We start from the raw sequence: 13,348 nt of genomic DNA, 5'->3' as shown, positions 1-13,348 counted from the left end.
AGCATGACAAGGCAGCCATATAATAGGTTCTCCATGCCTGCCTGTGGAGTCCCATCGACTGTCCTTCTATTGGGCTCATTCTCATCCCATGCATCCAGTTCGAACACATGGTCCTGAGTCTCAGTCCTCTCAGGTTCAGGGTGGAAATCAGCTCTGCTGACAAACTGCCCTGTTTTCATGAGACAGGACTACTTAGAGTATGGCAGGTCACGTACTAGGTAGAGCCTTCTGGAAGCAGTGCCTGTGGCTCTGTTTCCTCTCTTCACCCCACTGTCCTTGCCATGAAAAAGCTCCTCATTGTGGTTCCTCAGGGTCCTTACTATTGTTTCCCAGCCAGTCTGCCTGATAGAATTCAACTTCGACCACTTTCACTGGGCACTGACAGTGTGCTAGCATGTACGTCCTCTCCTACAAGCGTGGCATCAAAAAACAAACCAGTAAAATACTGGCACATCCCCAGGAAGCTCACAGTCCACTGCAGGAGAGACACACAAATGTTTAAAATATAGTACAGTATGTGCTATAATCGACACACGCCTAAAAAGTGAGGAAAACACAAGTACAAAAACAATTAAACCTAACGGGAGTGGGCAAGAAATCCAGAGAGGGTGACATGTGAGCTGGGTTTTGATGGATGAGTAGGAGTTCTACAGGGGAAGAGGTGTGATCTGGCAATGGCAAGACATTCTCTGTGGGTGGAGCATAAGGGCAGAGGCAAAGTGGGGTGGAAGAGACATGGATGGATATGGGGACTGGCCCGGACACAGGTTCAAAGGCTCTGCACCACTCTACCAATTGGACCTCATTCTGTGAGCAGGAGGGAGCCATACAAGATTAAATCTTTCTTGATATGTAATTCACACACCATACAATTCACTCTTTTAAAGTGGACCACTCACTGGGTTTTAGTATTTTCAGGGTTATGCAACCATCCACACATTCTAATTTTAGAACATTATCACCCCCAAGAGAAGCCCTGTGTCCCTGAATAGCCACCCGTTTCCCAACACACTCTCACCTGCCCTCGGCAGTCATGTAGCTACTTTCTGTCTCCACAGATGTGCCTACTCTGGACAGTTCATGTCAATAAAACCATAGGGTGTGTGGTCTATTGAGTCTGGCCTCTTTCACTTAGCATGTTTTCAAGGTTCATCCATGTTGTCGCACACATGAATACCTCCTTATTTTCCTTGCCAAGTAACAGCCCATTGTATGGACATACCATATTTTGTTCAGTAGCTGAGGGACATTTGGTTAGTTTCCACTTTTTGTCTAGTATGAATGATACTTCTACCACTTTCATGTGGAAATACATGTTCATGTCTCTTGGGTACAGTCTGAGGAGTGGAAATGCTGAGTCCTATGGAAACCATGTTTAACACTTTGAGGAACAGACAAACTGTTTCCCAAAGTGGCTGGAACAAGTTACATTCTCACCAGCACTCCAATTTCTCCACATCCCCGCCGACACTTGACAGTGCCTGTCTTTTTTATTATAGCCATTCTAGTGGGTGTGAAGTGCCATCTCACGGTGCTTCTGAGTTGTAGATCCTACTGACTAATAATATTGAGCATCTATTCATGTGCCATTCACCAAAGATTCTTCAGCAAGAGAAGCAGCTGTTTTGTAATGAATCCCGGGGTGAGCTCAACAGGAGAGAAACTAGAGGATGCTGTAATAATTCGGGAAGAATTCTCAAGATTCTGAGCCACGGCCAAAGAGAATGGTAATAAGGGGAGACTCAGAAGCTCTTTCAGCAGCAGAGCCTGCAGGACGTCATGGAAGACTAGATGTATGGCACAGTGGAGAATGGGCGAGAAGAAAGAGGCAAGGAGAGCTCCAACGTTCCCAGTTTGAGCAAACAGGAAGATGCGGATGCCACGGACTGAGCTAGAGAAGCAGAGGGGAGTAGGGGGTATGGAGGGAATGCTGAGTCCAGTTTAGGACACGTGAAGTTGAGGTACCTGGGGAGACCTGTCTGGGTGGAAATGTCGAGTAGGCCCCTGGAGAAGTAACTGAAGGGCTCCAGAGAGACCTAGAGATACATCTGTAGGGATTACCAATTTATTAAGAGGTGACAATTGAGTATCATACGCTGCATTCAAATTAATACATTTTGCAATAAGTATCAGAAAGTTTTGGCAGCACCCTTTCAGTGCCAGTAGTGGAAATGGAAGGTAGATGAAAGTGATCTGAAGAGGGAATGAGAGTCAAGGAAGAGACGGGAGCAAATATAGATTGCATCCTGTCTCCATGAAAACCCTTCCCATTGCATCCATTATAAACATGGATGCCAAGGAGCACCAAGACCACTCGCATCCCTTCTGAGATGGATGCGGCACCCAAGCGATAGAAGAGGTAGGTGAGCTTTCCTGCTGGGCAAGTGTCCCTGGCAATGGAAAGCTATCACCTGCCAAAGAGCCAAGACTTGTGGCCCTCACCCTCCATGTCTCTACCTCCCCGTTCCAACAAGGAAGTTTACAATAGGGAAAACAAAAGGGGATCACGCTTCCAAAACATGTACTCCCTTTTAAAGAATTTCTGATGGGCACAGTCTTTGAGAAAAGAGGGCATGAGATCAAATGGACCCTAACTATGCAGTGACAAATTGTGCATTTTTCAGTGGAAGGATGCCATTGGGGAAGGGCGACGCCGGGAAGTTTGGGTTGTCCTAATTAGTGACAGCATCAGGTCTGAAGTGTCAACTGGACTAGAGAACGAAGACAAATCTCTTTGAACCCGGAGAGAGGTTACTTTCTCCCTGCCTCTCCAGATCACGCTCCAATCTCCTACATCCACTTCTGGGTTTAGGGAGGCTGCTCATAGAGACTGAACCAAAAGGTTCCCTTGAAAACAGGACACTAGTTTGGTTTGGCCAACAGGTAGCCCCACAGAAAAGGAGAAGAGTTTCCAGCCATGTGGCCGTGGATTTGGCTGAGGCCCTCTACTGAGGCTCAGCTCATGTCATGCAGTGCTCTGCAGGAAGTCATCCTTTCCGGGGTCCTCACACCACTCCCCTGTTTTATTTTTCAGGTCCAAGGGCGATGACAGCTCCGTTCTCAGAGGGTGCTTCCCCATCACTTACCAAGTTCTCTAAACCTTGCATGCATGTTTGTTAAGTCTCAAATTGCCTTGTCTGTGTGGGTCATCTGCTTCCTGGTAGGACCCAAAGTGACCCAAACCCTGATATTCACTTTGCTCTTCAGGAAACTCGGTCAAGAGTTTTCTGAAGCTCATGCAAGTAAATGAACATTTCCCCTAAAAATGTCCTTCTCCCTGGACAACTAACTGGTTCTTCAGCCACACGTGACTCTTTTTCAGATCCTGCTGTTCTTCCTGCTCTATCTGGATTTGACATCCCTGTACTGGGCCAAGCACAGTCTTAAGTGCTGTGAGTGCCACAGTAGGATGCAGTCTTGCCCTCAAAGAAATATATCCAAGGGGCATATAGGCACATACCACTGTCACACCAGAGCCCCCACGAAGCCATCCCACTCCTGCACTTCAGCAATCCCACTGGAAAACTAGAACATCTTCTGCCCACCTCCAACTTCATGGAAATGCTGAGAAATGAGAGGCAAGAACAATGCAGCTGCGCGAGGGAAGGAAGCAGAAACGTGAGGGGCGCTGGAAGGCCAGCTTGGCTTTCAAAAGCTTCTAAATCACTGCTTTCAAATGGAGGAGGAGCAAATGTGTCTCCAGAACCACCGGAATGTGAGAGTCACTCTCAAGAAGGAAGAGTAAAGCTAGCCAACCAGCCCACAGAAAATGGGGCCTTGCAGGCAACATCCTACAGTGGCTTAGCAGAATTTTAGGGCTTGGAAAACTCAAACAAAAGAATTCCCTCCCAGGAGGTTACTGTCTGAGAATGAGCATCTCTCCACCTGCTCCTGTGACCTGTATGTGGACAGAGGGGGCACAGCGTTCCTTATCTGCAGGGTGGTAATGCCACTCTCCTGGAGTTGCATGCAAGGATGAAATGAGATCACTTCAGGGAGGCGTCCACCGTGGCTGACTCAGAAAGGTAAAGTGAAGTGCAGTTTCCCTTTTCCTCCAAGGAAAGCCACTCAGTCACTTAACCATATCCTCTCTTCAGGCAGTTTGGGAAGACCCAGCCTAAGTGCAAGTGCCTTAAAAGTAGTGAACGTTCTACCCTACCTTTTCGAAATTATCAACTCTACTTGAATTTTCCTATCAAAATATTAGAGGAAATGTCAATAACACTTCTGTCATCCAGGGAAGACCAGGTCCTTCAGTCCATTTCTATGTAACTTTGTTAACTGAATAGTGTTTGCCTCTCACGGTAGCCATGCTCAGTCACTGCCTTCATTCAGAGGCTGGAAATGAAACTGACATTTCAACATGGAGCAAGCACATATTCCCAGCGCTCTCGCTGGAGCCCTGATGTTCCTCATTTGCATCGCAGTAATTTTGACAATATTAAAAACAAGTTACACACAGGGAAAAAAAGAGTTATTAAATAGAAGAAGATGAGGTAATACTTGGTTATCTGGAAATACAAATTAGGAGAAAAAATCAGTGTAAGGTTGTTCTTGGAAGTATTTGCTTGTGAAACCACATTTTGTAAGGCATGAGGCAGAAGGGGATGCTCTGAAGGGCTCAAGGATGTCCTGGGAAGACTGCCACTGACCTGCTTGCAGATACTGATCTAATAAGGCAATGCTCCCAGGACCTGCGGCCTAGGCACTTTCTGTCTTGGAGTACCAGCTGAGACGAACCATCCCTGGCTGCCTGTCTCCAATCATCACCCCAGTCACCATCCCAGAATTCTGGGCACAGCGAGACCTGGATGTGGACTCCGTATGACCAGAGTGGAGGAAAGTCAAACGGAAGGTTTGAGTGGAGCCTGACCACCAAACAGGCAGCCCCGGGGCCTGGAAGGGACTTGGCTCTGGGTGGAGAGAGGGAGCTGCCCGGCCAGGATGGCGGCAGCCACAGTGCTGGGGAGACCATGACGAGGATGGGGAAGATACTGGGGCAGTGAGGAGAGGGAACTGGGCAAGAGGCAAAACCAGTCCATGTGAGGGGACAGCTAAAGCCACAATTCCACAAAGTTCTCTTCCATTACACCCGCTTGATGTGCAGGTTGGGGAAGCGGTTGGCCAAAACAGGAAGAAGATATGAGATCGGGGAGAGTTTCTAAGAGGAAGTATGAACAATTTGCAGGACCTGCACCACCCCAGAGAGTGGTGCAAGAGAGTCCGGTCCCTGGGAAGGAGTCTAAGAATAGTTACCTGCCTGGAGCTGTGGCGGTTCCTAAGCAGCATTGCCTCAGTTTCCCAAATTAACCACGATCATGGGTCTTAAGCAGAGATGAGCAGAGATTCCAAATATTACTTACAGCTCATGTAATCAGCATGGAGAACATCACGGCAGATACTAAAGTTATGACTATATCCTAAAAACCACAGATCTACGAGCTCACAGAGACCACACGGGCTTTGTTTTTACGATGCCTATTGTCTCAGTTTTTCTTAAGACCATGCAGAAATCAAATAATCCACTTCAGTGAGTGAAAATACCTATTTAATAACATCAAGGGAACACTTTTCAACTGAACTGGCAAGAAGTGAGAGTGTGGGGGAAGACACACACAGGGCTTTCTTTCTCAAGAGAATGCCTGGATGGAAAATAACCTATTTGACATGATTTAGCTCCGCTTTGAAAGGCACTGCCAAATGCACTTTACTTCTCTGCTCTTGCCTAATAGTAGATATCTGAGGAGCGGGATGCCAGAAGTGGAGCCCACAAGAGCTCTTGAAATTACCTTTGTGAATAAAGACAAAAGTTCAAAAAGTCAAAAGAGCTGGCTCGAGCTCAGAAAAGAGAGAACAAATGTGGCAGCAAAAGAAGGCACTGAGGAAGTCTGAGTGTGTGCTACTGTGGTTCGTGAGCGCCCCGAGAGAAGCAGAGCTAGGAGATGGAAGGGCTCTGCACCACACACTCCATTTATCAGCTTCCCTAAGTCCTGACCACCGCATTCAGCTCTGTACCATTTTTGCTACTTTTAAGATCCTTTGAAACTATCACTTTAATCACTGCATGTGTTTCCTGAAAGGCTCTTGTGATTCTGATCTTGCTGACCAAGGCACCATGTGCTCGTCTACATACATGCACCACGCTGACATACAATGAAAAACAAAGTTGTGTTTGTATTCTGATTATTTAGCAGCTCAGTTTGGCTATGAAAGACAGAGTGAGCCAACTGAACCGTGATCCTACAAAAAGCGACCTAATACTGCACAAATGTTTGAATACAACTTGGCAGTTGTTTGTGATAGGCAAACTGAATTCCAGAAATTATTAACTTAGCCAAAGTAAAAAACAGAGCTAAAAAGAAGAGTTGTTCAATAGGCAAACAGGATTTCAGTTTTGCAAGATGAAAAGGCTCTAGAAATCTGTTGCGCAACCATATGCATATAATTAACACTGCTGTACTGTGCACTTAAAAATGGTTAAGATGGTAAACTGCATGTTGTTTTACCATGATTAAAAACATCAGTAAAATTTACCTTTTTAAATATAAGAAATGCATTATTCATTCCATGCCCTGCAGTTGGCCACAACCACAGCAGACTGCACTAATTAAATGGAATTTCCTGTCACAAAGAAAGAGAGAGAAAGCTAAATGGGGTTACTCTGTTTTAAAGATGTGCTTCGAAATGGAAGCAGAACAAATAAGGGGAGAAATATAGGATTGGAGAACTGAACTGGCTTGATTTCCCTGGAACAATCCGCTATGCTAATACTTACTCAGACATCTTAGCACTTTTACTTTACAATTCTTAACATGGTAACCTTTCAGACATGTGATCCGGAGCTACTCGAGTGACCATCCTGAAGCAGACCAGAAGCTGGTGATGTCCATTTCTTCCTTATCTTATGTTAGACTCCAAACCCCCACCCCCTCTCCAATCCTTCCCTGCTCAGGCTATCTGCAGGGAGTAAGATGTACGTATTGCATCATTTTGCAGTTACCTGATGGCATTACCATAATTAGGCATTATGTTTTGTTTTGTTTCTAACTTGCTTATAGAATTTTAGATTAACATGTGAGTAGGTTCCCAGTCCAGGACATCTAGTTTCTGTTAACTGGTGCCCCTGTGTTAGTTTCCTAGGCCTGCCCTAACAGAGGACCACAAATGGGGTAGTTTAAAACAACAACTTGTTACCACATAGTTCTGGGGGCTGGCAGTCCTAACTCAGAATGTTGGCAGCGCTGGTTCCTTCTAAGGGATCTGAGGATGAATCTGCTCCATGCCTCAGTCCTAGTTTCTGGCAGGTTCCTTGGCTTGTAGATGCTTCACTCCATTCCTCTGTCTCCACAGGGCCTTATAAGGACACCAGTCCTATCAGATTAGGTTCTCTATGCTACTCTAGTATGGCCTCATCTTAATTAATTACATCTAAAACCATCTCATTTCCAAAAAGGTCAAGTTCTGAGACACTGGGATGCTATGGTTTGAATGTTTGTCCTCTTCAAAACTCAAGCGGAGATTTAATTGCCATTGTAAGAGTGTTGAGAGGAGGGGACTTCAAGAAGCAATTTAGGCCATAAGGCCTCCTGCACCTTCACGGGTGGGTTTAGCACCTTTAAAAAAGGGCCTCTGGGAGTGGGCTCTTGCCCTCTCTTGCCACGCGATGCCTTTTGCCATGTTATGTATGACGCAGTAAGAAGACCCACATCAGACGCAGCCGAATGGACTTCCTGCCTCCAGCACTGTAAAACATAAACTTATTTTCTCTATAAATTACCCAGTCTGTGGTCTTGTTATTGCAAAACCCAAAATGAACTAAGACCGGGACATAGCACGGCAACATATCCTTTGCGGGGAGTAGAGCGTCTCAAAAGATGAACCCAGACCAGCAGCATCTGCATCACCTGGGAATCTGTTAAAAATGGAAATTCTGGCCAGGCGCTGTGGCTCACACCTGTAATTCCAGCAACTTGGGAGGCCAAGGTGAGAGGACTGCATAAGCCCAGGAGGTCGAGACCAGCCTGGGCAACAAAGTAACACTCTGAAGCTACAAAAAATAAAAAATAGCTGAGTGTGGTGCCACACACCTGTAACCCCAGCTACTCAGGAGGCAGAAGTGGGAGAATCACTCAAGCCTAGGAGTTCAAGGCTGCAGTGAGCTATGAATGTGCCACTGCATTTCAGCCTGGGTGACAGAATGAGACCCCGTCTCAAGAAAAAAAACAAAAAGTCAATTCTGAGCTGGGCCCAGTGGCTCACGCCCCAGTCCCACCTAATCAGGAGGCTGAGGAGAGAGAAGCGCTTGAGTGCAGGAGCTTGAGGCCAGCCTGGGTAACATAGGGACACCCCATTTCTACGAAAAATAAAATTAAATAAAAACGCAAACGCCTAGGTCCCACCCCAAACCCACTGAATACAAAACTCTGGACACTTGCCAAATAGTCAGACAAGCTCTTCAGGCAATTCTGATGCGTGCTAAAGTTTAAGAGCCACTGTTTTAAATTAAACTGTATATATATATATATATAAAAAATCATTTTATAATGCTAAGTGTGCAACCTGCCCTTCCCGTAGAATCACCAACCCCTTGAATCAGTCTTTCCATGTTACTTCTCCTATAGTAGCAATCAACTTATTGCTTACATAAAACAGACTAGAATTTGGAAGTCTGTGCAAGACACACAATCTTCAGATGCTTTATTTTGTCTGTTCATGAATACTATGAACTGACTGCCAATATTAAAAAATCTAGATTACAGACTTTTCCTGAAAAAACTGGAAGAGCTGACAACACTGAATCCAAAATTACACACAACAACAATCAACTGATTGGTGGCTGTCCCTTCGGGGTGGGGCTCAGCGCTCCAGTGGGCCACAGTCTCCACAGCTGGCGTCCCTGACACTGAGGCTTCACGGAGGCCAACCATCCTCATTGACATTGTATGCCTATCCCCTAAGGGCACTTGGGTTTGAACGATGGCTGGGCAGAGGATAGCTAGACAGAAAAAGGCATAACTATCCACAGACCAAAATACTTAGCTGTTTCTGAGCAGCCCGTTTAGGAATGGCAAGCTAGAAGCCAGGGCTGCTGATGAACAATGCCACACACTTTAGAAATAGCATCGACTTTTAAGTTCTGTGAGTTTGGCTTCGCCCTTCACCAGATAACAAGGCAAGTTATGAAACGATCCAAGCACTGGAGATAAAAGTTCTGTAGTGGCTTGCCCATGTGACGACGTGTGGGTGAGCCGCAACACAGGAAGAAGAAGTTCTGGTATCGGCACGACTTCATTAGAGAACAATGGGACATGGAAGACATGAAATCTGAAATCGTGATTCTAAGAAATCACATTTGCCTCCTTCAGGTGTACGCTATGCTGAGCTGCAATGACAGATCCTCTGTGAAATGATTCTCCAGTGAAGCAGGTGAGGGAAAAACACATGACTTTAAAGCTACTTTCAGTCTTGCAAAAATATTAAGGGGCAGATCCTGGACTGGGATTTGGTAACTGTACCTTTAATGCAGATCCCAAATAGTTTCTGTACAAAGGACAGAAAAGACACCTTTTTGGGTCAGTGGCAGTGGTTCATGAAATATCAAGTGAAGGGGTAGTTTGGGATGTTTATTTCAGTGGGAAGGATAGGCCTGGAGTCTGGAGGAGAGAACTCACATATATCTAGGTAGAGACAGGCACCAGGCTTCAACAAGGGGACTCGCTTCATCAGTAACCCTCAGAGGAAGTTCCACTTGCCATGGAGCTCATGTCAAAGCAGTAAATCCAAAAACTATATCCACTCAAAAATTACTGAGCCAGAAGATTCAGACCAACAGCCACTATTACCTCATGGGGTTATATTCCGAACAAGTTCTTCATTTTGATTCTCTCCTTAACCACCGCCATACTTCAGCATTCTTAAGAAAGAAAAGTGGAAATGGAATCTGTCACTGATGACTAAAGCTGCTGTTAAAGACATTAGAATTTAGGATGGTAATTTTCTCCAAGCAAAGATGGCTGTTTCTCCTGGACAGATTTAATATCTTCAATAGTCTATCAAAAATTATAAAATATAACCTCCTTCTTTTCCGCGCTACCTACAGAGGGGTCCATACGGCGTTGTTCTGGATTCCCGTCGTAACTTAAAGGGAAGCTTTCACAATGTCCGGAGCCCTTGATGTCCTGCAAATGAAGGAGGAGGATGTCCTTAAGTTCCTTGCAGCAGGAACCCACTTAGGTGGCACCAATCTTGACTTCCAGATGGAGCAGTACATCTATAAAAGGAAAAGTGATGGCATCTACATCATAAATCTGAAGAGGACCTGGGAGAAGCTTCTGCTGGCGGCTCGTGCCATTGTTGCCATTGAAAACCCTGCTGATGTCAGTGTTATATCCTCCAGGAATACTGGCCAGAGGGCCGTGCTGAAGTTTGCTGCTGCCACTGGAGCCACTCCAATTGCTGGCCGCTTCACTCCTGGAACCTTCACTAACCAGATCCAGGCAGCCTTCCGGGAGCCACGGCTTCTTGTGGTTACTGACCCCAGGGCTGACCACCAGCCTCTCACGGAGGCATCTTATGTTAACCTACCTACCATTGCTCTGTGTAACACAGATTCTCCTCTGCGCTATGTGGACATTGCCATCCCATGCAACAACAAGGGAGCTCACTCAGTGGGTTTGATGTGGTGGATGCTGGCTCGGGAAGTTCTGCGCATGCGTGGCACCATTTCCCGTGAACACCCGTGGGAGGTCATGCCTGATCTCTACTTCTACAGAGATCCTGAAGAGATTGAAAAAGAAGAGCAGGCTGCTGCTGAAAAGGCAGTGACCAAGGAGGAATTTCAGGGTGAATGGACTGTTCCAGCTCCTGAGTTCACTGCTACTCAGCCTGAGGTTGCAGACTGGTCTGAAGGTGTGCAGGTGCCCTCTGTGCCTATTCAGCAGTTCCCTACTGAAGACTGGAGTGCTCAGCCTGCCACGGAAGACTGGTCTGCAGCTCCCACTGCTCAGGCCACTGAATGGGTAGGAGCAACCACTGAATGGTCTTAAGCTGTTCTTGCGCGGGCTCTTAAGCAACATGGAAAAATGGTTGATAGAAAATAAACATCAGTTTCTAAAAAAAAAAAAAAAAAAATATAGATAATAACAAAAAAAAAGAAAACAAAAAGAAAAAAAACTTACAACACACCTCTTCAAGGTAATGCAAATATAAAAAAATGGGACAGACTTCCAAGACACACTTTCTGTTCTTAGGTACTTAGTGCTACTGTATTATCAGGGTTCTCCGGAGAAACACACGTCGTACTGTGCATACGCATCCTACGCATCATACGCATATATAGAAATTTGCTCACATTATTATGGAAGCTGGCAGGTCCCCAAATCTGCAAGGTGAGTCGGCAAGCTGGCGACTCAGGAGAGCTGATGGTGCAGTTCCAGCCCAAGCCAGCAGGCTCAAGACGCAGGAACTGCTGATGCTTCAGTTTAATTCCAAAGGCAAGGAAAAGCTGGTGTCCCAGTTCAAAGTCATGTTAGGCAGGAAAAACGGTCTCCTACTCAGGGTCAGCCTTTCTGTTCTATTCGGGCCTCCCACTGATCGGATGCAGCCACCCACATTCGGGAGTGTGTTCTGTTTATTCAGTCTACCGATTCAAATGCTAATCTCACCCGAAAACATCCTCACAGACGTAATTATTATTCTGACCAAATATCTGGGCTCCTCATGGTCCAGTCACGTTGACGCATAAAGGGAACCATCACAACCCTTCAGATGCCTGGGTGGTGAAGAGGCAAAGACAGTCAGCTCCCAGGGGACACTAGAATTTATGAAGAGCAAATAACCAGGGACCTGTCTAGCCCTGTGAAGGAAGCGGCCAGCTCCTAAGGGCCTTCCCGCTCACTCTATCTAAAAGCTGTTCCCAGTGAGCTCGCTCAGCTTTCAGTTAGGGTCATCATGCAGTTAACAATGTAAAGCTGTATGCCAAGATGCAACTGTTAGAAAGCCTACAATTGAAAACAGTAGGGAGCCCCACTGGTGGAGCAATTGGAATTTTCATCCATTGCTGCAGGAACTGTAAAACAGTCTGCTCACTTTAGAAGACAGCTTGGCAGTTTCTCATAAAGTTGAACACACGTTTACTATACGATCCAGCAATCCCAAGACCTCTAGGTATTTACTGAAGAGAAATAAAAACCTACGCTCACACACAAGTCTGGATGCGAATGTTTGTAGCAGTTTTACTCATGATTATCAAATACTAGAAACAACCCAAATGGGTGAATGGATTATAAAAAATCCGTACAATGAAATACCAGTCAGTAATAAAAATGGACACACTCTTCATACACAGATCTCCAATGCATTATGCCAAGTGAAAGCAGCTAGTTTCAAACACTTGTATACTGTATGAGTCTATTCACTGGACATTTTCAAAATGACAAAACAATAGTGATATGGTTTGGCTCTGTGTCTCCACCCAAATCTCATGCCAGATTATAATTCCTGATATCGGAAGAGGCGCCTGGTGGAAGGTGAATGAATCATGGGGGTGAACTTCCCCCTTGCTGATCTCCTCCTGATAGAGTTCTCAGGAGATCTGGTTGTCTGAAAGTGTGTAGCACTTCCTCCTTCTCTCTCTCTTCCTCCTGTCGGCCATGTGAAGATGGTGCTTGCTTTCCCTTAAGTTTCCTGAGCCTCCCTGGCCATGCTTCCTGTACAGCCTGCAGAACCATGAGTCAATTAAACCTCTTTTCTTCATAAATTACCCAGTCTCGGGTCTGCCTTTATAGCAGTGTGACAATGGACTAATACAAACAGTGAGGAAGACCAGCTCAGGGCATGCAGGCGTTAGGTGGCAGAGGGTAGGCGTGACGGGGTAGTATTAATACAAGGAGTACTGGAGTATTTAGGGGTATGGGAACTGTTCTGAGTCCCAATTAGACTGCTGGCTACATGATTTACATGTGTTAACTTTCATAGAATGACACAACCCTCCTCCAACACTGTATTTGCTCTATCATAAATAAAAATTTTACATAATCATATGGTAAAAAAATAATTGTATGCCACCCAATTTAGGCATAGGGTAAATGCACCTAATGGGAACTATCTGTGAATTGGGGTCAGTCAACAGAAGTTGAATGCGCAATATGTACATGCCGACAGGCACAAGAGGGTCAGTGACTCATAGGCATTGCTCAAATATTTCAGTATGAAATGAGGATAAGTGACATTCTTGAGTCACTGGGCGCTACCTGGGAATTATTTGAAAAGGCAGAATAGTTGTGATTTGTTATGTTTCTTTTTCCAGGCACTTTGTATTCACTGTCTTAAGGCAGGAAATGTAGGCTTA

The 13,348-nt window shown here is 45.6% G+C and overlaps 2 protein-coding genes across 9 annotated transcripts in view; one reads left to right on the top strand and one right to left on the bottom strand.

Annotated features, from left to right (window-relative positions):
- DAPK1 (death associated protein kinase 1) overlaps positions 1-13,348 on the bottom strand; it is a 210,461-nt gene that overhangs the window by 89,091 nt on the left and 108,022 nt on the right. The gene's annotated exons all lie outside the window — the stretch shown is intronic.
- LOC112607655 (40S ribosomal protein SA-like) lies at positions 10,083-11,133 on the top strand. Of its 2 annotated transcripts, XM_025358819.1 has the most exons (2): positions 10,086-10,496; positions 10,566-11,133. In XM_025358819.1, exons 1-2 carry the CDS (start codon positions 10,158-10,160, stop codon positions 11,043-11,045), a joined length of 819 nt encoding a protein of 272 aa, XP_025214604.1. In that variant the 5' UTR covers positions 10,086-10,157; the 3' UTR covers positions 11,046-11,133. The 2 variants fall into 2 exon arrangements, with proteins under 2 accessions (XP_025214603.1, XP_025214604.1); XM_025358818.1 differs by having other exon boundaries at positions 10,083-11,133.

This window comes from Theropithecus gelada, chromosome 15, assembly GCF_003255815.1.
Source record: "Theropithecus gelada isolate Dixy chromosome 15, Tgel_1.0, whole genome shotgun sequence".
Taxonomy (NCBI): Eukaryota; Metazoa; Chordata; class Mammalia; order Primates; family Cercopithecidae; genus Theropithecus; species Theropithecus gelada.
The sequence above is the reverse complement of the archived record's forward strand: the minus strand, read 5'-3'. Positions and strand labels throughout refer to the sequence as shown.

What these genes read in the sequence shown, in the direction of transcription:
- LOC112607655 (XM_025358818.1), top strand. Translation starts at nt 10,158, where the DNA reads ATGTCCGGAGCCCTTGATGTCCTGCAAATGAAGGAGGAGGATGTCCTT.